The sequence below is a fragment of the Cyprinus carpio genome, chromosome B18 (assembly GCF_018340385.1).
Source record: "Cyprinus carpio isolate SPL01 chromosome B18, ASM1834038v1, whole genome shotgun sequence".
NCBI lineage: Eukaryota > Metazoa > Chordata > Actinopteri > Cypriniformes > Cyprinidae > Cyprinus > Cyprinus carpio.
The window spans coordinates 6,393,765-6,419,346 of record NC_056614.1 but is presented as its reverse complement, the minus strand read 5'-3'; the positions used below and the strand labels follow the sequence as shown (position 1 = coordinate 6,419,346).

The 25,582-nt window shown below is 37.3% G+C and overlaps 2 protein-coding genes across 5 annotated transcripts in view; one reads left to right on the top strand and one right to left on the bottom strand.

The window, feature by feature from the left end:
• veph1 (ventricular zone expressed PH domain-containing 1) overlaps nucleotides 1–25,582 on the top strand; it is a 101,951-nt gene that overhangs the window by 23,039 nt on the left and 53,330 nt on the right. For all 4 annotated transcript variants that reach the window (XM_042743646.1, XM_042743643.1, XM_042743644.1 and 1 more), the window contains 4 exons: nucleotides 29–244; nucleotides 1,684–1,858; nucleotides 17,050–17,213; nucleotides 20,086–20,295. In XM_042743646.1, the coding sequence (XP_042599580.1) occupies nucleotides 1,705–1,858; nucleotides 17,050–17,213; nucleotides 20,086–20,295 (528 nt within the window). In that variant the 5' untranslated portion in view covers nucleotides 29–244; nucleotides 1,684–1,704. The remainder of the gene's footprint in view (nucleotides 1–28; nucleotides 245–1,683; nucleotides 1,859–17,049; nucleotides 17,214–20,085; nucleotides 20,296–25,582) is intronic.
• On the bottom strand, nucleotides 8,108–12,583 carry ptx3a (pentraxin 3, long a). The gene is made up of 3 exons (XM_019101969.2): nucleotides 12,273–12,583; nucleotides 10,357–10,935; nucleotides 8,108–8,854 (listed from the first exon to the last, which is right to left on the bottom strand). Exons 1-3 carry the CDS (start codon nucleotides 12,421–12,423, stop codon nucleotides 8,223–8,225), a joined length of 1,362 nt encoding a protein of 453 aa, XP_018957514.2. The 5' UTR covers nucleotides 12,424–12,583; the 3' UTR covers nucleotides 8,108–8,222.

Here is a 25,582-nt window from a genome sequence, read left to right as displayed (position 1 = left end):
CGGTTATGTGATTTATGATTGGTTGCAGGACTACTTGACCAATGACAACGACCAAGCGGTGGTGGAGATCTGCATCACACGCATCACTACAGCCATTAGGGAAACAGGTTCAATCGAGAGGCACGGAGCAGCTCTTGTGTCACTATGGGAGTCTTGTCTCGAGCATAACCTCCAGCCGCAGGGCAAAGACGAAGACACACCCCATGCCAAGATCGCCTCCGACATCACCAGCTGCATCCTGCAGGTAGGAGCAACACTTAAGGGCCAAAGCACACAAATGACCCTTAATGATTTCCCTACATTTAGCCTATAAACATGACAGCAGATTCCTCACGGTAATAGTCAGGGCACAGTTGGTCTAAAAAGTGCAGCATAACCATGAACATAAAAAGAAAAATGTGTGATGTCTTTACTAAACAGGCTCATTGACATTCACTTCTCCCAGAAAAACCAATCAGACGATGACTTCAAAACTCCTGAAGTGTTTCTCATTTTGTGTGACTTGTGCATCAGTCATTCTGATGTCTGAGGCTAAGACTACAACTATGATGACTTTCGCTTCTGAGAGCCCCAGAAATGTGAAAAGGGTCCATATTTGTCAGATTTCCCACATCCTTCCACTCATTGACTCCTCTCTCCTCTCTTTCTTTTTATATTTTTATGTCTCTCTCTCTCTTTCTCACACACACACACACACACACACACACACACACACACACACACACACACGCGCATTCACTTACATAAGTAGCCACATATGAATCTTAGAGCAGGGCTTAGAGAGAGGCTCAGCTACAGTGAAGCATTCTGGGTAGTGGTGGAGATCAGTATTCATTAGAGATCTGCAGCTTGAACAGTCTTATGCCTGAGTTCTTCAGAACTATTTGTGGAAGGGCTCTTTGATCTGAGCAGCAGTCACATATTCAAGTGGGTGTTTTATAATTAGCTTGGGTTCTTTGGAAGTTGTTTGGTCTACGTCATACCTTTTAAAGTTTTAGTTCTGATATTCAAGGACCTTTTCCCTTTAGGCAAGAATGTGAATGCCCATGCTTTTTACAGTAAAGGAAAATCTTTTCATTTGCTACAAAAGAAATGAAATTCATACTCATACGTTATTATATGTCTATAATGTACAGTAATTAGATTCATCAATATTTTTGAATAATTCACTAATTATGGCACTCAAACTGTTAAGATTTAAACATAAATTTGAATTATTTTATTTTGACCACATATATCAAATGTACTTGCTGTGTAGTATAGTAATGATAAAATGACTTTCCATTTCTTTCAATATCCATCTGATTTTCAATCTGACATGTTCACATCTTCTACACTAGGGGGCAGCAGAACATTTCACATACTTTATGTGTTTAGTTCATTTTAATCGTTTGATATGTTTACTGCTGCCTTTCATGCCTATCATAGTATCTCTTGTTATTTTTGGCGGTTATACAGCCAGCTAAACCATTTGTGATCACTCCCTAAATCTATTAAAATCTTTATTGGCATACAGAATTAGCACACGCTGGTATATTGATTTTGCTTTATTTGAATGAAACTTCTAATTTAGCGTTTCAATTCAGGCTTCAATGTTTGTATTGGTGGTAACTAGTAAACATTTTATGGTTAAGTGAAAGAATATGAGACAATGCAGGTTTATTTTTTAATTTTTTTTTCCAGAATTACAACAGGCCTCCAGTGATGGCATTAGCGGTCCCTGTGGCAGTGCGGTTCTTGAAACAGGGGAACCAAGAGCTGAGCAGAAACATGTCCAGCTACTTGTCACTGGCTGCCATTGCTAAAGCAGAACTCCTGGCCCAACACACAGAGGCCATCACCTGCAGCGTGCTGGGAGGTAGGGGTGCAACATGGGAAAGTGAAAAAAAAGTGAAAGTGACATACAGCCAAGTATGGTGACCCATACTTGGAATTCGTGCTCTGCTTTTAACCCATCCAAAGTGCACACACACAGCAGTGAACACACACACACCGTGAACACACACCCGGAGCAGTGGGCAGCCATTTTTGCTCCAGCAGCTGGGGAGCAGTTGGGGGTTCTGTGTCTTGCTCAAGGGCACCTCAGTCGTTGTATTGAAGGTAGAGAGAGCTGTACTTCACTCCCCCCACCTACAAAATTCCTGCCTCTTTATCTCGAACTCACAACCCTTGGATTGCAAAGTCACCAAGTTTAACCTGTTATCAACATGGGGTGAGAGGGGTCAGGTTATGTCAATTAGATACCATACACACTAAAAAACCTACATGCCATAGACACGCTAAATGCACCAACGGTTATGGTGATTTGTCCCAAATGCCACATGATCCAACAAAACAATGTAACAGTCACATTTGACATTGTGTAACCAGGCACGGCTTGTTAAAGTGACAAAAGATAAAAAATCTTCATCATCTTATTATATCATTCTCTTCAATCAAAAAAAATAGGACTTCTTTTCCTAACAACCAAAAACTTAAACCGAAAGGAACATTTGACAGTAGCTAAAAGGGATTCTTCAATTCTGTCATCAAAGTTAACGTGCATAGACATTAAATAATGATCCACAAAAGAAAAAAAACAACGTGGGTAACTCTGCCCATCTTGAAATCTCATTAAAGTTAACGTGGGTAACTCTGCCCATCTTGAAATCTCATTTGTCCTTCTTTATAACTTTACAATAAACCAACACATTCTCACTCCCAATTTGTCACATATACTGACACCTGGTCAGGATCCCTCTGCGTCATTTTTTAACGCCCAGGGTACAACTTTAGCACTGTTTTTCGATGTGCAATGTGCTCCATTTCTTACAATGAGAAACCTTTGTCAGCATACACAGACACTATGGACATGGTAGTATATCGCCATGATGAAATTACATATTGGAGTATTAATAAATACCTGTAAATAAATATTTATACAATACATACCTGTGATTTTGCCTGTTAAGTATTTATGTTGTTAAGAAGTGGATAGGTTTAGGGTAGGAGTGGGGTTAAATGCCCCAATACCTATGAAAGTATGAATATTTATACAATTTACATTTTTTTAAAATAAAATGTAAACTTTTACACATGCATCATGACCTGACGCTAAAGGGGTTTCCTGAGTGTTGAAAAGTGAGGCCGAGGGATCCTGACCAAGAGTTAATATGTGACGAGTTAAGAGTAAGAACGCCCTGAATAAAAATGAAATATTTTCTGATAGGCTGTGTATCATGGTATACCAGTTTCACATTTATTCTAGACAGATGAACTTGTTGCATTGATCCTACTTAGGAAACATTGTTAGGTATATAACTGGGTTTAGGGCTAGGGTAGTTAATTGTTAGGCTTATGGCTGTGTTTGTTTGACAAAAATATTGTTCCAGGATCAACAACAGATGTTGATCCAGGAACACGTCCTACTTGGCAAAGTCAACTGTATTTGATTACGCAGTAGAATAGAATGGTGAGTCATTGAAGGTAAAAAACAATCATATTCCCCAAGATTCAGTGCTTTCCAGACTGTGCACCTCATTGCCTTTGTGGTAATTAGAGAAGCAGTTCCTTTGTGCCTTTGCAAGAATATCCACACAGAGAGACTGGTGACTGTTTAGTTTCCAAAGCACTAGTGTGCCACCCACAGCATTGGCGTAGTGTAGATGACATGTGGTCTTCCTGGCCCGCACTGTGTGTGGTTCTGGTTTCTGGTCCCAAAACCACTCAGTTAAATGGGTCATTTGAGACATTCACAATGAAACAAACTTTATTACATCCATTGTTCTAAACTGATTAAAGTACATGTAATTGAGTGTTTTTTAATGAAAGATTAGCATTTTTTATGAGTCATACGAGGAATTGATGGTATATTTAACATGGTGTATGTGCCAAAATACACTCAGCTGTTCAAACACTCCACACACGCAAATCGTTGCCCATAGAAGATAAAGATCTCATTGGTGTGGTTCTACTTCTAGTGTTAAAACTCTGTTATAAAGGAAGGGTCGATTGGGGAGTTCGTTGGCCAGAGTCATCAGAGTCAGAGGCGAAAAACAAACATGGCTTCATTAGGGAATAGTGTGCTCAAATTTACGTTGACCTCAGTCATTGTCATATATTGTAGTTTGGGTCAGCCAAAGGACAACAGTATTGTAAATGCTTTTTAATTGAGCCACAGAATAAATACTGAAACAGGGAAATAAAATGATTGTTTTCTGGCTACAAATTGGGACGTTTTTATTAAGATGACAATATTGGCAGTATTGCGGAGGTGATTACAGGGTATATTCACTTTTGTGTTATTACTGTGGTCCCAAAAAGACCATTAAGATTTATCCAAATAATAAGGAATATATTAGGCAGAGAAATCAAGCTTTTAAAAACAATAATGGAGTTTAGAGAAATTCAAAGGGAACTAATGAGAAAATTGAGGGAGGCAAGAGAGCAACACAATTTACGTGTTAGAGAAGCTATTTCAACTTCAAATAATAAAAAGTTGTGGGATGTTGTTAGAAGAATGATAAATTTAAATTCAAATGAGAAAGAAATACATATTTTAAATGAACTTGAAAAAGCAAATGAATTTAATAGCTTTTATAATCGTTTTGAACTGACTGGGAGTGGTAGTATTGATAAATGTAGAGATTTGCTGAGTTCAGTAACGTGATTTCACAAAGAATAGAATTGTGGTGGACGCAAGTGCTGCTGCTAATTTTTTTAAAAGGCTGCATACCAAAAAGTCCAGTGGGCCGGATAGTATTTCAGCTCTTTTACTTAAAACATTTGCTGATGAATTAACTCCAACCTGGAGTCCATTATTTCAATTATCACTCGACACTGGAATTATTCCTATAAAATGGAAAAAAACAGTCATTATCCCTGTTCCAAAAAAACATCCAGCAGAGGAAAATAATGACTTTAGACCAGTGGCGTTAACGTCCATAGTGATAAAATCACTTTTACATATCGCGTATTGTGACAGAGAAATTGAGAGAGAATGTATTGTATAAATTAGATCCTTATCAATTTGCTTATAAAGAAAAATAGGAGTACAGAAGATGCTTTGAATACTATGACACTTTATTTTAAAAACACCTTGAAAATCCAACATTCTGCTTCTTTCCAACACAAAAAACATTGCCTCAGATGAAGGTCCCTCTTTGGTTTTAATTTGTATTATTCAACTGTTCATGGGGGTTCGAGATCTAAATGAAGTGTATTGTCTTAAAACTGGGCTTGCTGCTTGACCATTATGTTCATCCAAGAACTGGTTACGTAACTCTCAGTTTTGAAACTGTCATGACAACTTCCACTCAACAGTTGCCCAGGTTTTTGTAGCCTGAGGTACAGTCGACAGTTGGCTGACCACTACAGCGAAGCAGCTTGCATTGAAATGTTTGGGTTTCCATATGCCCTATGCAATGTGTAAATACGCTCTCAGGCCTCCTTTGATTACATCTTGTACCATCACAGCACTCCAGAAGAAAGCCAATACACGAGTTGAATGAATCCAGCTTGCACTAGAAATAGAAAACAGAGCACTTACCCAACTCGCTCTTTCTCAAAATCTGCACAGCACAGCACAGGACACAAGAACAACACCAGAATCTTCAACTCTCGAGGAATTAGTGGTCTACATTTCCTTGCCGAAATATAGCATGACTCAGTGATATTGCAATACTTGGTTTAACTTACAGCAGTAGTCTTTATTTCCAGTATAATCATATCAGGTTTTGTGGTTTCTGCATATGCCATGCATTGTAGCAGAGCAACTACAGAGGACCAGCTTATTGGATTTTTAGAACTTAATAGCACAAACTTGTCCTTCCTCAAGCCTCCCATTGGGGTCTGTCCTCCTAATCAGTCTCCTTTCCCCTTTTCTCATTAACACCACCCTGGTCCTACTTCCCAAGGGTTTACAGAAAACCAGTAATGTGCAACCTCTTCATAGTCCGTGAAGCAGGAAGTGTGGTGAGGTAATGGGGTTCAGGTTAGGTTTTGTGGGGTACCATTGAGGGGTTCTAAATGCTGAACAATACAAAGGGAAGGGTAGAGCAGTGATTCATAAAAACAACTACTTCATTGGTACGACAATTAGATTACAAATTTCATGGTCTATTTAATGCTCAGGCCAGGCTCATTCTGACAAATGGCTTTTTGAAAATCAAACATTTAAAATGGTAAGTAAATAAAGAAGAGAAGACCATCGACCAGCTTTACTTCAGCAATGACTTAATGGCTACTGGTGGTAAAAATAACAACAACAACAACAACAACAACAACAAAAAAACCTACTCAAAATTTTTTTTTAGTGTAGATTAGTGTAGAAAACTAGATGTGACACCACCACCATGACAAAAGATAGTGTATGCTGCTCTTTTCAGCAGGACAGTCAACAATTTAAACAATCACTTAGTCTCTTTTTCACCATGAGCTCTCATGTTTCCTTACTATGTTGACACAGGGGTCTCATGCTGAAGTCATGTCGGAGGTACGATGAGTGTTTGTAGTGGTCTGGAGTGTGTTAGAGACACATCTGCCCTGCTGTGTACACTCACTACAGGAGCAGGAAAGGTAGAGATGGAAAATAGCATCTTTAAAACATTAAAGCTTTTGAATAGCTCCCAAACTCCCTCCAGCAATGCTCATTATTAGAAATATCCCTTCAAGAATGTAGTCTCCCTACCACCATCTGGATCCACTAATCAGTCTGAGGCCTGAGTGCTTTTGCAAAGCCAATGATTTGTTCCTCTTTTATGCTGACCCGTGACCAGTGTCATCCAGATCCTTGGTTATGGTGCATGTTACACGTTTAAAATACCAGACACTTAATGTGGCCGGTGCTGTAATGTCTCGTTTTTGATTACCTGATTTACTTGATTTTTTTAATACACAATATTATTGTACAAGTTTCATCATCATTGAGCATAATATTCCAAAAAAAAAAAAAAAAATTGTCCTCATAATCTTTTGTCAAAATGTACTCACTTGCTCTGCCACTAAAAAACTTATCTTTTGTTTGTGTATTTTTTTTTTTCTTTAAATTTAACATTTTATAAAAATATGTCACAGGGTGAAAGGAAAAGAGGTACAATGGAACTAAAAGGTCAGTTCTTTTCTAAACAAAACAAGATATATTAAAACTGATACTCGATATTCACTAATCCTGTTTCCTGTTATGTTGGGGTGCAAAATTTCAGCAGAATTTTCAGCTTTCAAATGAAACAACTTTTTGTTGGTTAATGGGACGAGGCCACACTCACTTACTGACATTTTTCACAATCTCACTGGTAAACTCTTTACAAAGTTTTAATTTAAGAATGATTTGGCTGTTGGTTATGGAACCATAATGTATTGGATCACTAAATAACTTATATATCAAAATTAACTGTTATACGCTATTAACTAAAACACTCACCTCTTGATCTTTTTTCATTCAAAAGATCCTGAATGACAATGTTTTTATTTTTAGTTTAAAATCATCTAATATGGTTTGTTTTCCAAAACCCACAAAAAAATCTATATACATTAAAAATACACATTAACCTCATAATCAAAACAATATAAACACAACAACCAAAAAAAAAAAAAAAAAACACACACACACACACACACAAAAAAAAAACACAATACATTTAATCACATCAGCGGAAACAAAAAAATAAAGTTGCAATTTGTAAACATTTTCCACAGCTCCGTCATCAAAACATAACATCCGTCTTGTGGTAAAAATACAAACCAAAGACAAAAAAAAGTTATTAATTAGCAGAACTCATATAACAAAATATTTTAAAATGGCAATCACAAGATATGTAATAGAGCCTATAGTTTGAAAAAGAAGCATAAAAATAACAATGGACTGAAGTATTACAATACAAATAGATTAAAAATTAAGTCAAATCTGAATGTAAACATTACAAATCAAGATAAATAGTTTGACGATACATAATATATATATTTTTTAAAATTCCTCCATTTTGTATTAAACATTCTTGTAAAACAGAACAGTATCAAATAAAAAAAAAAAACTTATATATGATATAAACTAAATCCAGTCCAACCAAAATAACAATTTCAACATGCTAAATCACATTTTCCCTATAAGGGAGCATTTTTTGCACATTTAAGGAAAGAATAATTATTGTTTTGTGCAGGTGTAGCAAAGCAGGTTCTTAATATGTGCTTGTAGGAGCTCAGCTGATTGGTCTACAGGGCTCAGGTGGTTAAGACAGTAGAGAAATTTAGTATATTAACTTGACACCCCCTTTTGGCTCAATGTCAGAAACACCCCATGCCACCACATTACCACGGATACCACAACCACTCCCATCCAGCCGCGCTTGCTGAGATATCTCCTTTGAATCCAAAACGCGGTCCCACATGTTCACTCCAGTCATCTTCCCTGTAAAGGCCAGCTCCGCATCAAAAGTGTCTGGGATACTAAGATGCCTGAAGAAACGTCCATACTCTTGCCCCAATAGTATGCTTCCTTTGCTGCGTAACTCATGACCTTCAGCCACTCCAGGAGAGCTTGCAGACTGTTTACCATTCACCCACAGTGAAGCCAAGCCCTGATGTGAGCTCCAGACTGCACAAATGTGCACCCACTGACCCTCTTGAGCTGCCCCTGAAGCTTGCACCAAATGGGTTTCACCATCGACGGTAAAGAAGACACTCTGTCCATTCAACACCAGCTGGAGTTCGTAGGCATTGCCAGTTGTACTGTAAGAGAAGAGGATGGTCTTGTTGAGCACCTGAGTTGGTTTCACCCACAGGCAAATGGTGACCGCATTGTTCTGAAAGGGTGTCTTGGGTGAGACTTCAACATAAGCTGTAGATGAACGTGTGGGGAAGAGCAGCCCAGTGTCACAGCCTGGAAAGGAAGAAGAATTGAGAGAAGGAAAGGGAGAGTGTTAACAAACTTAGATTACGCGCTGTTAGAAGGAACAGAATTGATCTGTTTTAATGTCTGTTACCCTATTTAATTCAGAGGGAGAACCAATACACCACTCAACCTATCAATAGGTACATACGATTGCATCACTGAAGGCTCATGATTTTATCTGTCTAACCTTCACATAAATCTTTCGAGGAGGGTTCATCACAAAGTGTAAATAATAAAAATGTTTTGTGATGTAATCTTCAGCGCATCCTTTATATTTTAATGGGGGTTCTCCAAGTAATGAGTTACATTGTAAACATTTAGTGGATCCTGTCCAGGATTTGTTTCTGCTGAGCCTCCCAAAGAGCGACAAAGATCAAGAGACTTCTTTTTCTTGTGCTTTTAGCATTTATTCACTGCTAAATGATCAGGTATAACCCAACTATGATCATCCCTGTGCAGTTGTCTTTTATAAGTTCATGTTTGCATGAGCATGTTTTATATGGATGGTCAGTTTTGTGCACGATTAGCTGGCATAACCATTGAGAGGACCTTCAACCAGAAGAAACTCAATTACAATGGAAGGCTTGTAAAACGGAAAGGGATTGAAGGGGGCTTGGTTAATGGGATTGGTACATTCTCTCTCCTATGGGTGATTGCTTTGCTATGACAGGCCACGGCTCTCCTATCCCACCGTAGCTTACAATATTTTCATTACATTTGTCTTGGGTTTCCTGCTGTGGGAGAATGGAAGAAGGCTAAGTCATTCTCTAAACAGTCTCATCTGGTTCTGTTTTCCCCCCTGGATGCTTTGGTGTGGTCGCCCTGCATTGCTGTTCATAATTATACCTCCCTCTGTCTTTCATTTACTCTACCTCTACAAAGCTATTTAATGCAGGAGGCATGGGCATTCGCAGATTAAATCATTTTTAGTTAAAGCTGACTAGAAACTGTATCTGGCTTACTGACAAGGTGAAAGCTCTCTTGATGCAAACAAAGTTTGTTTCCCAACTCAATAGGAGCTTGGGGAATGTCTTGGGGGGTTAAACATTTATCAGATTTTGGTGGTATCAACCTCCTTGGGGTGATGGTGGTCTGCTCAGAGGTTGTGTGAGTTGACATGCTAACATGTCTATTGCATAAATCACAGATTTACAGCTCAAAATGTATAGCACCAAACCAGAATCATCTGTATCAACCAAACATAATCGTCATCTTGCCAGTCTTTTTTTAGTCCTATCCAAATTGACCTCAGAAGATTAACTCATATAAAGCAACATACCTGCAAAGGAATTGGTAGGAATTGGTTCATGATGTTTTGTTTAGGTCCTATGGCATAAATCTAAATGCGCATAAATCTAACCTTTCTATACACAGTGTGGTCTGTTATCTGTGCCATTTCTTGCTCTTTTTTTTTTTTTTGCTCTATGCGCCTCTCAATAAAGTGGTAAAAATATTGACTAATATTGCTTTCTATAACTTAGATGTCTCACCTGATGGAAGGCTGTTTGCAAAGACTGATTTGGTGTAAAGGGTCAGCTGTTCCCGGATGGTTTGCAGCTCATTGGAGATGGGTGCCAGAGTCTTCTCCAGCCTACCTCCATTCTCTGTCTCGCTCACTTCTTGCATGAGATGTCGGGTCTGGACGCTCTTGGCTTGGGAGGCCAGACCTCTTCCCCGCCATTTTAAACAGTCGTTCTCCAGTCGCTCAAGCCGTGCAGCCTGGTTTACACTAGCAGCCAGTAGCTGCTGCAGGGCTGCATCATGCTGCGTAGACTGATCAGCTGAGACCTCTCGCACACGGTCCATCACATTCTGCAAACGCGTCTCTGTTTGAATCCCAGCCCGTCGAACCGAGCTCTCAACCGCAGATGCGCAAGAGCCACCGTACTGTGCCACAAACTGTAACATCTCTTCTCTCAGACTCTGCAGCTCCACCTTGATGATATCATCGGTATACTGCAGGAGCATGTTCTCTTTCATTTGGGAATTTTCCAGCATTGTGAAGAGCTTATCCCACTTAGTGAAGACTGGGCCTTTGCAGGGTTCAGGGGAAGGTGTGGGGGTCTCCCCTGAGAGAGAAATCAAGGGAAAGGAAAGGAGAGGAATGTAGAAAGAGAACATGAGTTCAGATGACATGGTTTTTATATGTACTTATGGTGACACCATTGAGTTTGAAGTGTTAGCAGCGGAAAGTTCATCATGGTCCTGTGGAACTCTGTGAACTATATGAAATACTGCAGCTAAGTCAATTCATAGTTGATTAAATGTGTAGATCTGGAAAACTCATATAGAATTCAGAACACATATCTAGGGTCGCTTATAAGGACATTTTCACTTATAAAGTAGAATACTCAATTTAAAAATAATGATCATCTTTTAATTTAAATTAACCCCTTAACTCTCACTTACATTTTTGAACATAGACGTGAAAGTGCACGATCCAAACTTAAATTTTTATAATTCATGAATGAAAACATTTTGTAATATGATATTGATGTACCATTTTCATAATGAAATGTCTGATTTTAAAATGGGTTTTAAAGGATGAATTTTGAGATTTTAAATTTTCAGCTGATATATAATTTCTGATGATTTCTAAAGTGTGATAGAGAAAAAGGCAATGAAAAATACTTTTTTTTTTTTTGACAAAGGACAGAACTCCTTTTATGATGTAGATTTTTGACGGTGCACTCTTGTCATAAATAAATCTATTACTTTTCCTACATCATTTTTAACAAAAAAACATTGGTAAAATATCTATTTAGGAGTCTTAGACCTTTCCAACGATATACAGTTTGTCATGATTAGGTTAGGATTTAATTGTAATATAGTAAAGTAAACTTAGGCATCCCACAGAGGGGACGGGTGACATTTAAGAGGTTTAACCTAAAAATTGTTTTTTCAAAAAGTTTGTTTATTTTGTTTAGCTGTTTTTTTTTTCTTGGATCAAAGTGGTTAATTATTATTATTATTATTTTTTTATTATCTGCTTCATTCTATTTTTCTTTTTCCGTCAATTTTTTTCCTGTTTTCAGAGGCATACAGTATACTCCAAAGGCAAGACACAATCAAAGTATAACCTCTTCAACAAACAAAACATTCATTTATGTCATGGCACAAGACATGAATTCTGTTACACTTCAACAAATACTGCAACAAATATTCCTGCATTCACAAATGTTTAAACACACGATCCCATTGAGTCACATTATTTGTTTACTTTGACTTTTTCCTTGTTAATGTAACACCTCTCTGAAAGACGTTTCCTCACACACGCTGATAGTTTATTTGTCCTGTCACCACTTGCATGTCTCCGTAACTCACAGCTAACAGTACTGATCACAATGGAATATATATATATATATTTATTTATTTATTTATTTATTTATTTTTATTGGTTACTCACCTTCCATCTGGTCCTCCTCAGTTATCTCGTTAAAATAATTGGGTCCGAAGTTAACATCGATATCATCCTCATAATTCTCAGGTACTGCCTTGGACAATGAAACCACCAGACACATGGCCTGGAGGAATGTCCGCTTTGACGTGCTGGCCATGTGTGAATATTAACAAGGCTCAGTGTTTGTGTATAATTGTCTCTTTTCTCTCTGGTGGCCCTCCTTGTTAGATGCTGAGCAATCGGTTGGCTGGACTCCTGCTTGTTTGGTGAACTGCAGCTAAAAGGGAACTGAGCCTGATAGAGGAGCTCTGTGGTCTATATAAACATTACGCTCAGAAAGAGAGAGAGAAAGAGGTGGGGGAGAGAGAGTTAGCTCCAGTGAGAAATTCTTCGTTGGAGGTATGGGTAGGCAAATTGTTGTACTGCTCCTGCAAAAGAGAGAGAGAGAGATTGGGGGAGAAGGTTGGGAAAGAGGTATAAGTTGAAAGCCTGAAAGGGAAAGTACCAGTGAATTTTGAAATGGTGGCTTGGAAAAGTCATAGGAATTTCTGTAATACCTAATTCCTTACTGTAACTAACCCCTAGAATCAGAGGGAAATGAATGGATAAATATTATTAAAGAACACTAATCTAACCTGTAGTCTCTATCCGAAAGCCAACTCCTAGTTATAACCTTGACACTTAATGTCTATTAGAAATATTTCCCGTGACCCCTCTTCCTTCATCTAACTGGTATCTTAATCTTTAGACATACCCCCTCCAACCCGTTCCTACCCCCAGCCCTTAATTTCATAGTCATATTTCTGATGAAGTTGAAAAATTTTAACAAGGATCTAATGTTGCAACTACTGTACCACAAGAAGTGTAGGCAATTGAGCATAGGCTCCAGCTCTTGTGAGACAGAATCTCTTGTCTGTACCTGCAATGCATCTCATTTGTAATCAGATTTTTAAAAGCTAGGGCAAGTTAAGCTTACCAATGATGACAGCCCTGTTGAAAAAAACAGCATATGCTGGTTGGGTATGTTTTGAAGCATGGCAGCTGGTTTGAGCTGGTTTAAGCTGGTCCTTAGTTGGTCATGATCTGGTTTAAACTGGTCCTGAGCAGGAGATAACCTGGGGTGCATTTCCAAAAACCATCTTAGCTAACTATGGTTGTTAATTCCATTGAACTCTATTGGTAATGACATAATTTGTGACTATAATTTGTTTTTGAGAAATGCACCCCAGCTTAGGACCAGCACATGACAAGATAAACCAGCTCATGACCATCCATCTAAGGACCAACTTAAACCAGCTCAAACCAGTTGCTATGCTTCAAAACATACCTAACCAGCATATGCAGTTTTTTTTTCAACAGGGAGGGCATCCAGTGACAGAAACACATCTAGCAACACTTACTAGCAACTACAGTACAGTAAGTACAGTGATCTTGTCACCACCAGTGATTAAAATTGTTAGAAATTGTGAATAGGTATAAATCCAAGCCTTAACCTCCCCTCATTTTACTAGTCCCAACTCCTTTTCTCCAGTCCATATCCCACTCTTGGAAAACCAGACATGCTTCCGGTTCTCGATTAAGATCTGCCGATAAGGGCCACTGTTCAAAAACCTAACTCTAACTTTTTTAAATGGCAGAAAACATTTTGTTCATTCTCATGGTCTCATAATTCATCTTATTAATGAATGATGTGTTTTAAAATAAATAATCTATTATTTTGGGTTTGTACTGTATAGAAATAATGGATCCTGATTATTACGGTTGATAAATCTTAAAGAAAACATGCTTGTCAGAAAGGCTCAGATTCTGTTTTTCTTTCCTGGGGGTGCTGGGGTTTGAGTCATAGAAATTTGCTGTCATTTTGGTGCAAATCACAGGCGCCAATTTCACAGTCATGCACATTTACTCAGAAACAAAGACTCCATACCCAACTGCAAATGATTTAATGCCTTCTGAACTTTTTGGACTGATGCATGGCTGATATATTTCATAAGCAGGCACAAGTGGCACTTTATCGAAACAGAAAGGTCCCATGACGTACCCTTTGTGAGGTCGACATTAATATGTCTGCAACACAAAATCCCTTAAACTTCAACGGATGGATTTTTCTGCTTACGCAGCCAGGTTTGCGACAACATCAGCATGCCAACAAATCTTTCCAAAATGTGAGCTTTACATGAAACATTAGTCCATTAACAAAATTTCACTTATCAACACATTCTCTGTTCTGCATGAATGTTCTCTGATGAAGATCATACCCCACAGTGTTTGATTTTCCACATTAATGTTGTTCCCTACTGAGAACATCTACTTCTTGTTCCCTGGTGCAAAAAGTATGGAGGCGTATCTGAATGTGAACTCGGGCCAGGGTTACTGGATGGTACAAATGTGAATGACTGGTCTTGTTGTCTGAAGGGAACACAGTGGAAGGTCAGCTTTGGCTAATGCCGTCAGTCTGCCACCTTGGAATGAAAAGTGCTGATCATGAAATTCTAACAGAACCTACACCATAATTGACGGCAAAGCTCGGACAATGAAGTCCTCTAATCTAGTTTTAAAATGCACAGTATAATCCATGACAACCTCACACCTACAACCCAAAAAGTGGACTGAGCAGGAAGGAAATATTAAAATGAACACCTGTATGTTTATCATTCCCTTGAAATCAATTTTTGTAATTTATTGTACATGGAGTGCACATTGTTATCTGTTGTACTGAACCAAATGTGTAACTGCTGATTAAAAGGAATATTTCAGGCTAGATGCAATGATATATTTACAATAGATGCTGTGCAGACAAGAATTATACAGTTAAAAACAGCTGTGGAGTGGTTTAATGTATCCTTTTGAGAATGGATTGCTTTTCAAGGAGAATTCTTACTTTTGGTTACTTGGTTAAGCTTTAATCAGTTATAAAAATAGGTCTTGTGAATTGATAGCGATGGATTCAGTGATATCGAAATAAAACAAAACATATTTTAACTTATGTGTAATATGTGTAATGTAATACATATTCAATCATTTACTTACATATCTGGTACTGTAATAAACTGTAATGTATTTATGTGTGTGTATATATATATATATATATATATATATATATATATATATATATATATATAATAAGCTATATAAAACTATTTAATAACTATAGTGATCTACATCAGACAATAATAATAATAACAAGATATTGTCAGATCAGCTGTGGTTTTCTTTTTTGGCACAATTTTTGCTCTCATGACTGGGGGAACTAAGATCTCATACATGTGTATGTAGAAAAACTCTAGGGAAGCGGCTATATCTTGCTTAACTTGGTTACTAGCTTTTAGTTGTGCTCGTTAGTGGTTAATATTTCTCTAAAAAGGTATCTAGAGATACCTTCTGCCAAAACACCTGGCAAAGAAAAGAATGTCGATATTTCTTATGAACTGTCTAGGGCCAGCAACGTTTCCCCAGCTGTCTCATTATGAAAGGTTATTTATAACACTAATCCTTCATTAACATAACCCGCTGTGTGTAGAAACAGGTGGGCAGGTCTTCTGCAATCCTAAATGTCCCCCTGAGCCATGCGAAACATCTCATTTACAGAATTATGTCCGCTAACCGACCGCCCTGACTTAGATGGCTTGCCAGAGCAGAGATTAGATTTGTTGTTGATGTTGGGTGGGAGTTTCCTACCATATTTTTTGTTTCTGATGAAGTGTAATTTTTTTGCAGTTAAGTGGATGATCTGTAAAAATCGTTCATGGCATTAAATCAGGGTGTTAGTAACAGCTGGGTCATGGAAATCGGTAAACTAATTTGTCAAAGTCTGTTTACCATAATCTTCCAGTAAACTTTTCAAAGGGCCATTGCATAACATATAAGGGGAAATTTTGGAGTGATGTTACACAATCTTTTATTTAAAAATTTAGGTGTACTGTAAATGATCATTTTCCTCTGCCTGCAAATCTGATCTGTTTTTCAAGTGGATTTTTAGACTGCAGTAGTAAACGTGTCCCATTTTGTTGTAATTGTCACACTTCAGAGGTTACTGACCGGTACTTGAAACCCTCTGCTATGATTTTATTGGTACTGGTGCCATCCGTTCCCCCCTCAACTCCATGATCTAGCATCATGGTGTCTTTTCACTTCCTGTTCCCTCACTTATTTCATGGAGCTCCACTGGAGGTCAAACGGCAAACCGAGATCTTTCTTGTGCTCAGATTCACCAGGTTAAAGATAAAGTGGGCCTTTTAAAAGACCTAAATTTAATTTCAAATTCCAAAGCTTTCTGTTTTTGTTGTAGTACAAATCATTTTCTATCTTTATGTTGTAAGTCTTTTTTTACTCTGTGAGATAATTTTTGCCATTTGTGTGTCTGCTTAAACAGCAAGGCTTGACATTTTGAACTAATTTAATAAGGAAACAAAGAGCAATTAAATCCATACAACAACAGTGCATTTATCAAGAAAAGGGCTTAAATGATGAATCAGCCCTCACTCAGTTTTGGAGGTTCAGGTCATCTATCGTGTTTTATATATATATATATATATATATATATATATATATATATATATATATATATATATATATATATATATATATATATGTATATATGTATATATGTATATGTTTACATTTAGTCATGTAAATAATATGTATATATACATATGTATATATATATATGTATGTGTGTGTGTGTGTAACTTTACTAACAATAACTATGGTATTTGGACATAAATTATGGCTCACTTTTGTATATGAGAAGTGTGCTATATTGATTAATTATTGATTTTGATAGGTAATGCCATGCTGTTGAGAGTGCTGCCATCTGTGTATCCACGACAATCAGAGCCCATCCATCAACACATCCGTGAGCTGACGGCGATGATGTCCCAGCTGGACCAGGCCAGTAGACAGCACCTGCTCAGACTTCTGCAGATGATCTCTGACCTTCACCCCCTGGTGAGTGAAAGAGAGACAAATGAGTGAGCGAAAGAATGAACGTGCTGTTTGAGGATGAAGTCTGGTCAAGGTGAGTTATTCTGTAAAAGAATTAAAAAGGTCACCAAGGGAGTGGAGGGGTTGATAAATAAATGAGTATGAATTGAGTGATTTAGCATTTATTTTAAAGCAGACAGCTGCAGTACAAGGTCAAACACAGTAAAACAGTTTAATGGTTGACACCTCTGGCGATACCATAGTTGAGCAAACGCCAAATGGATGGGGAAATATCAGAAAGCACATCCTAAACTGCTGGCTCCCCCTGGCTCTGACTGAAGACAAATTTACAGGAAAAGAAAAGAGGAAACCACAGTTTTGGCAGAAACAGAACCAGTCATCTGAAATGCTTTTTGAGGGAGATTTGAGGAGCAGCCTACTGGCAAATAGCAGATGCGTGGAGTCAGAAGAATGCATTAGTCATGAGGAGTTAATTTTGCATTGGGTTATAAGCAGATGCATATCACTCATCTCATCAGTGAACACACTGGATGCCTGGATAGTAGTAAGATTAGGAAAGATTATGAGTCATTATTTTACAGTAATGTAGCCTATCTGTTGTAATTTCCTTTCATTTACATTTACCAAAATAGGAAATGAGAATTCAATAATTTTTTTTTTACTATTTTCAAGGATTAATATTGTCATTCCTGAGCCAAATCCATCACAGACACTGAGGGGATATTGCAGAGGAATATATCATCCCAATATTCAGATTAGTGCTTAAAAAAGTGGATTTTTTAATGGCTGATTATTTAATTTTATCACTAATCTAAAATATGGTTATAGCCTCACATAGTAGTAAAATATATTTTTTTCATTCCCTTTATTTTAACATTACATTTATAATCTATGTGCATATATCTCTAAATTCTGTACTATCTGGTGACACTCAATGAATAGGCTAACCATGAATCTAAAGAAATACTAATTCTTTATTTGCATCCATGCAGACATTATATACACAGTGTATATTATCTGGCATAACCAACAATACTTGTCGTTGGTCATATTTCAGCTTCACCAGCTAGGATCCTTTGATGATATACCAGTCTGCCAACTTGAACAACACCTGATCCAGCACCTGCCAGCATAGACTAACATAGAATTTCATAATACATCAGTAACTTTCTTTTATAGTAAATCAGAAATCATGTGGGAGAGGAGATACCCCAGACTCTCTCTGTCCCATTGCTGCTAGTTTATACAGCGATTTGGAAGCAAACAGGATTAATAAAGACTAGTCAGAGGTTTTCACTTCCTGACAGAGGCTGGGAATCCTGCTTCTCACAGGACGTCCTGTCTGCTGCCCTCCCAGCTCTACCAGATCCTCTCTTTGTCCTCTCAACCACTGCCAATTCAAAGGTGAAGTGTTTCAGAAGGAAAAATGAGAGGATTAAGCAAATCCTTGCTAAAGGGTGTAGTTGGATTCATTTCATTCTGGAGAAAAGAGCTCATGTAACCCATGTGGCTCATCTGCCTCTATTCGTCACTGCAGTTTGTCAGACATGAATGTCAACCAGCACAAGATTTCACTGATGATCTATATTTCTTCTGTGAGTCACTGTTCTTTTCTAAGCTAAAAAATACATATAAATAAAATACAGATAAATCTAGATAAACTGTCCATTACGGGAGGGTGATTGCGAGTTTCCTTCTGCTCCACATTTTTTTCTCCTGTTACTGTGTTCACTAGTTTTTCTCTGCAAACTCATATAGCAACCAGAGACTCTGGTTAATGAGTGGGTGGCATTGAAATCTACCAACCAGAGTGCTGTGGTTCTTTACACAGCACGATAACATCCATAAGGGACCTCTGATGAAAGAAAAGTTCAGGACCAAATGAGTGTGTTTGTGGTGTTTTTACTATGTTATTACACCCTGACTGTCAAGAGGCCAGATAACATGTCCTTATGTGCCCCCACAGAGAACTGCAGAAGTGCTTTAAAGGGATAGTTCACCCAAAAATGAAAATTCTGTCATTAATTACTCATCCTCATGTCGTTCCAAACCTATAAGACATTTGTTCATCTTCAGAACACAGATAAAGATATTTTTGATGAATCCTGAGAGTTCTCTGTCCCTCTCATAGACCGCAAGGATTCTACCATGATCAAGGCACAGAAACGTCGTTAAAATAACCCATGTGACATCAGTGGATCAATTGTAATTTTTCGAAGCTACGAAAATACTTTGTGCGCAAAGAAAGTTCTGTTTCAGCTGCACCACGCACTTACATGAGTGAGGAATTAATGATAGTATTTTCATTTTTGTGTGAACTATCCCTTTAATGCGCTCAAAACATTTATTTATTTATTTAATAATTACTTCTCTCATTCATTCCAGATTTTCTTTTACAATTTTTATTTTTAAGAGATCTAAAAATTTTAAAAAAGCTGTACATTTTATGTTAGGGTGTCAAAAATACTTTTTGTTATATTATCTATGAAATTAAATTAATTTAAGAAACATTTGTAAGATATATCTAAATTTTTCCCCATATCTCACACTTTTGGGACTTGGTAAACATGAATATGAACACCTATTGACAAACCACTGCAGCATTAAATATGTGTCACTTTTATCAACTGAAAGTTAAAGTTATGCAAGTAAAATTTTTTTTTTTTTTAATATTGTTTTGATATGTAGGTTTCATAAATTTGGACTGTTTTTGAGCAATCATGAGTTATAAAGTCAAAGGAATTTAATTAAATTCCATTCAGTCCAATGGGGTTAATTCAGAAGTAAAGCAATATAAACATTAAACATTAGCCAAACATATTTTTAAACCAACATAATGTCTAATTTTGTCCCACCCTTTTTTTTGTCTCCTCAGGTTTTGTCGTCTTTGGTGCCATCATTGATTGGTTACATCAGTGACAGTGATCTAAGTGACACTACCTTGGGTGTGTTGGTGAACGTGGCTCAGGCAAGCCCTGCCTCTCTCGTTCCCTTCCTGTCCACCCTAAGAAATGTGGGTCAGAAGAACCCTTGGTTGTTGGGACACATCGCTAAGATCCATGGGGCAGTGGGTCTGACTAGTGAGGTGGGCATTTACATCACAATACATGTTCAAGCATCAAATCCAACTAGTTGAACACTTAATGCGCTTGGTCATACTGTACAGTCGTGGCCAAAAGTTTTGAGAATTACATAAATATTAGTTTTCAAAAAGTTTGCTGCTAAACTGCTTTTAGATCTTTGTTTCAGTTGTTTCTGTGATGTACTGAAATATAATTACAAGCACTTCATACGTTTCAAAGGCTTTTATCGACAATTACATGACATTTATGAAAAGAGTCAGTATTTGCAGTGTTGGCCCTTCTTTTTCAAGACCTCTGCAGTTCGACTGGGCATGCTCTCAATCAACTCCTGGGCCAAATCCTGACTGATAGCAACCCATTCTTTCATAATAACTTCTTGAAGTTTGTCAGAATTAGTGGGTTTTTGTTTGTCCACCCGCCTCTTGAGGATTGACCACAAGTTCTCAATGGGATTAAGATCTGGGGAGTTTCCAGGCCATGGACTCAAAATTTCAACATTCTGGTCCCCGAGCCACTTAGTTATCACTTTTGGCTTATGGCACGGTGCTCCATCGTGCTGGAAAATGCATTGTTCTTCACCAAACTGTTGTTGGGTTGTTAGAAGAAGTTGCTGTTGGAGGGTGTTTTGGTACCATTCTTTATTCATGGCTGTGTTTTTGGGCAGAATTGTGAGTGAGCCCACTCCCTTGGATGAGAACCAACCCCACACATGAATGGTGTCAGGATGCTTTACTGTTGGCATGACACAGGACTGATGGTAGCGCTCACCTTTTCTTCTCTGGACAAGCCTTTTTCCAGATGCCCAAAACAATCGGAAAGGGGCTTTATCGGAGAATATGACTTTGCCCCAGTCCTCAGCAGTCCATTCACTATACTTTCTGCAGAAGATCAATCTGTCCCTGATGTTTTTTTTTGGAGAGAAGTGGCTTCTTTGCTGCCCTTCTTGACACCAGGCCATCTTCCAAAAGTCTTCGCCTCACTGAGCGTGCAGATGCGCTCACACCTGCCTGCTGCCATTCCTGAGCAAGCTCTGCACTGGTGGCACTCCGATCCCGCAGCTGAATCCTCTTTAGGAGACGATCCTGGCGCTTGCTGGACTTTCTTGGACGCCCTGAAGCCTTCTTTACAAGAATTGAACCTCTTTCCTTGAAGTTCTTGATGAACCTATAAATTGTTGATTTAGGTGCAATCTTAGTAGCCACAATATCCTTGCTTATGAAGCCATTTTTATGCAACGCAATAATGGCTGCACGCGTTTCTTTGCAGGTCACCATGGTTAACAATGGAAGAACAATGATTTCAAGCATCACCCTCCTTTTAACATGTCAAGTCTGCCATTCTAACCCAATCAGCCTGACATAATGATCTCCAGCCTTGTGCTCGTCAACATTCTCACCTGAGTTAACAAGATGATTACTGAAATGATCTCAGCAGGTCTTTTAATGACAGCAATGAAATGCAGTGGAAAGGTTTTTTTGGGATTAAGTTAATTTTCATGGCAAAGAAGGACTATGCAATTCATCTGATCACTCTTCATAACATTCTGGAGTATATGCAAATTGCTATTATAAAAACTTAAGCAGCAACTTTTCCAATTTCCAATATTTATGTAATTCTCAAAACTTTTGGCCACGACTGTATGTCCCAAGATTCATTAGACTGGTACAGTGCTTTAATACTAAACAATTATGACCTCTTGTGTGTCAAAAAGTATTTATATTTGTTGCTTCATTTTAAAGTGGCATTCAGTAGGTCTTTAGTATATGCATCACTTTTCTATATTTTTTAAGTGCCAATACCACAAAGGTAGTAGGCACTCTACTGCCGAACATTTTTGTTTCTAAATTGATAATTCTTTTTGTAGTAACACTGATACAAGTGCTTTTTAGAGTGCACTCTGCACAATAATTAATTCCCTTAAAGAAAGTGATTTAGTGAAACATTGCAGGTCACATTTTACCATGTGTACTATTCAGGTGACTCTTCACAAAAACACTGTTCATTTCTTAATGATACAATGATACATACAACTTTTAAAATTACCAACAAACTATTGAATACACCTTTTAAAATGTAGTGCTCATGTTTAGTTAGTCCAGTACTAAAAAATAGTGCATTCAGAATTAATAAACAAGAGTTATGTGAAAAGCTACAAGCAAGCATTATCCAGATTATGCCATGACACACTACCCACAACCTTTTGCAGTAATAGCCTCTTATCTGCGTATTATCTTATTGTTAAAATGCCAATGTTTCATTCCACTTGTAGCACTGGCAGGGCTTGTTCTTCTCACATAATGCAATAGTTTTAATTAATTTATTATTTTGTTAACATTACATAACAGTTTATTTATTTTGCTTCACTGACTGGCTGGCAGTACAATATTTTGCAAAAAGTTTTCTGCTGAAGAGAACTATCTCAGTACTTCTCAAGAATCAGGGATGTAGGTAATATGCATGCCAACAGGAACCTCGGAAGTTTGACAGTAATCACTGTGAGAATTATTGTTGATAGAGGTGAAAATTTTACACAAGTGGTACTTTGATGACTGTAGTGGTGTTGCTTTAGTGGTTAATGTAGAGAAACAGAGAGGAGTTGTAGCATGTTAAAACTGCTGTGATCTTTATTAGACGTGACACTCACACATTTCTGTTGGAATTGAAGTTATTTGCTGAAACAGCCATGCAGTGTTTTTTTTCTCCTGGTTTCTTTATGGGGGATTCCAAAGCAGATCTGGGCAACATTATGGTTATTGTAGCAAGCAGTGAAGAGTTAAGATGAATGAGGAACGTGAATCCCTGTGTTTGTGTATGTGTGTGTTTGTGTTCATGTGTGGATCCCGTGGTATCTTTGTCTTGGTGTATTGGCACCCTGGACTGTTTGTTTCAGAGTTTTGCATCATTATAAGAGCTATTCCATCATGTTAGAGAAATCAGGAGAGTATAAAATGGACTTTACTTTTTTTGGTCTGTTGTTTTAGTAAACGTGTTTTCACTAGACTTCCTATTTTTGCAGCGTTTGTCTTCCTCTCTTTACACCTCTGTTTTTTTTACTCTCTTTCTAATTTCTCTTTATTTCCATGGTGAATTTAAATCAAAAGAATTTACATTTGGCTGTTCTTATTCATGTATCACTTATAGTTTGTTTTACACTCATGAATGGTTTCTAATTTATCATTACTATATCTTAAACCAGGGTTCCTCAATTAATTTTCGCCGAGGGCTGAATTCTGCCAACAATACCAAGCCAAGGGCCACTGACCAATATATATTTATATATATATATATATATATATATGTGTGTGTGTGAGTTGGGCCATTCTACAGAGTTATTATATATATATATATATATATATATATATATATATATATATATATATATATATATATATATATATATATATATATATATATATATATATAAATTATTATTGTTATTGCAATTATTATATTATTGTTGCTTTTGTTAAAATAATCAAAAGATTTTCCCCCCAGTATAGTCTTTATAATAATTATGGACAATTTTGCATTTAGATATAGAAGAACTTTGCCTGTTAGATATTAAAAACAAATGAACAAACAAAAAATCTGGATCTCCATGTCTGCCATGCAAATCAACTGTTCCTGCTCATCTCCAGACTGGATCTCTTCTCTCCACTTTCCCTAATTGCATATTCAATTATTAGATCTGTCAGCATTAATATTTTTATACTTCGATTTTTTGGGGGGATCAAACTGTGTGTCCCAACCAGACGTGATGCGATAAAAAATATCTTTTCCATGTAGATTTTGTTCTAACCACCCGCGACAGCAACACGTGACAATAAGCGACACGGAATTCTATTTTAGAAATGTATTCTGCGACGTCACGGCAGGAACAACATACAAAATATGACAGTGATAATCTCAGGTAATGATTATGTTGTTTATTTAATGTTAAAAGTGTCTAATGTGAGTTTAAATATTATTTTGCGTGAACTTTATAGCCATAGTGAAAGCAACAATAGATATTTTACCTCAGATCTTGAAAATAAATTAGGCTAAAGCAAACTTACGTTAAAACTGTGAACTCACTGCCAACATCAATAACAAAGATGGTATCACTCACTCACTCACTCAAAACTGTTCAGTCCAATCACATTTGAATCATCTATTTTCAGTGTCCACTTTTCTTTACTTCACACTTGCCATGTTTTTGCTGTCACGTCGTATTTCTACACTGGATGCGACAAAGCATTGCAAATCATTTGAACTTTGGGTCAGCATGTCATAAATAGAACGAGTCAGCAGTTTTCTGTCGGGGATTTGTCGCGCTGTGCCACATCAAGTGTATACAGCATCACTGATTATAATAAGTTATATTGTATTTTGTCGCGCCGCACCGTGCCGCTCGCATCCGGTGTAGACACAATGTAAGTTAATGTCATTTTCTGATGCTGCGTTTGAATTTCCATGCCACATTATTTGAAATTAGCGTGAACCAAACATTTTTCTATTCTGCCTATTGAGGAACCCTGTCTTAAACTATTTCATAGGGATTTAGTAACAAATCCTTAATCCTAAACTCTAAAAATGTACTATGGACCTCGAATAAAGTTGTTGAAAGGTGTGCTATAACTTTTAGAAGTGATTGAACTATGATAAATCAGACAATGGTCATATATATATATATATATATATATATATATATATATATATATATATATATATATATATATATATATATATATATATATTGTTTTTAAAAATCCGGCATACAGTGCATTAGATCGTGACAGTGCATGCTTGCATATGAGGACGAGCGAGCGCGGCTTTGCCTAGATTTATTTGGAGGTTATTGCTCACGTCTCATTCGGCACAAATCCAAATGTTTCCATTTTCGCAATGCATTTGAATGTTAAACTATTATTTATAATGTAAACTAGGCTTGCACTTACATGCATTAAATGACATTAATGTGTATGTGCCAAACTGCTGAATGCTGAAAAAGTTGTTTTTTCCTTTCATATTTGCGGAGGGACAATTAAAGGAGACAGCAGAAGAAAAAGACCAAAAAGAAGTGTTGACATGGTTTTTGAAAGGCGTCTCTGAAACGTGAGCCACTGAACATTTCACACAAAAACAAACACATGCGCAAATGCATGCGCACACACACATGCTCAACCACCGTGGAGAATAGATCAGACTATTGGTGCTAAATTGCACCCTTTGGAGGTTGGAGGTTATTGCTCACGTCTCATTCGGCACAAATCCAAATGTTTCCATTTTCGCAATGCATTTGAATGTTAA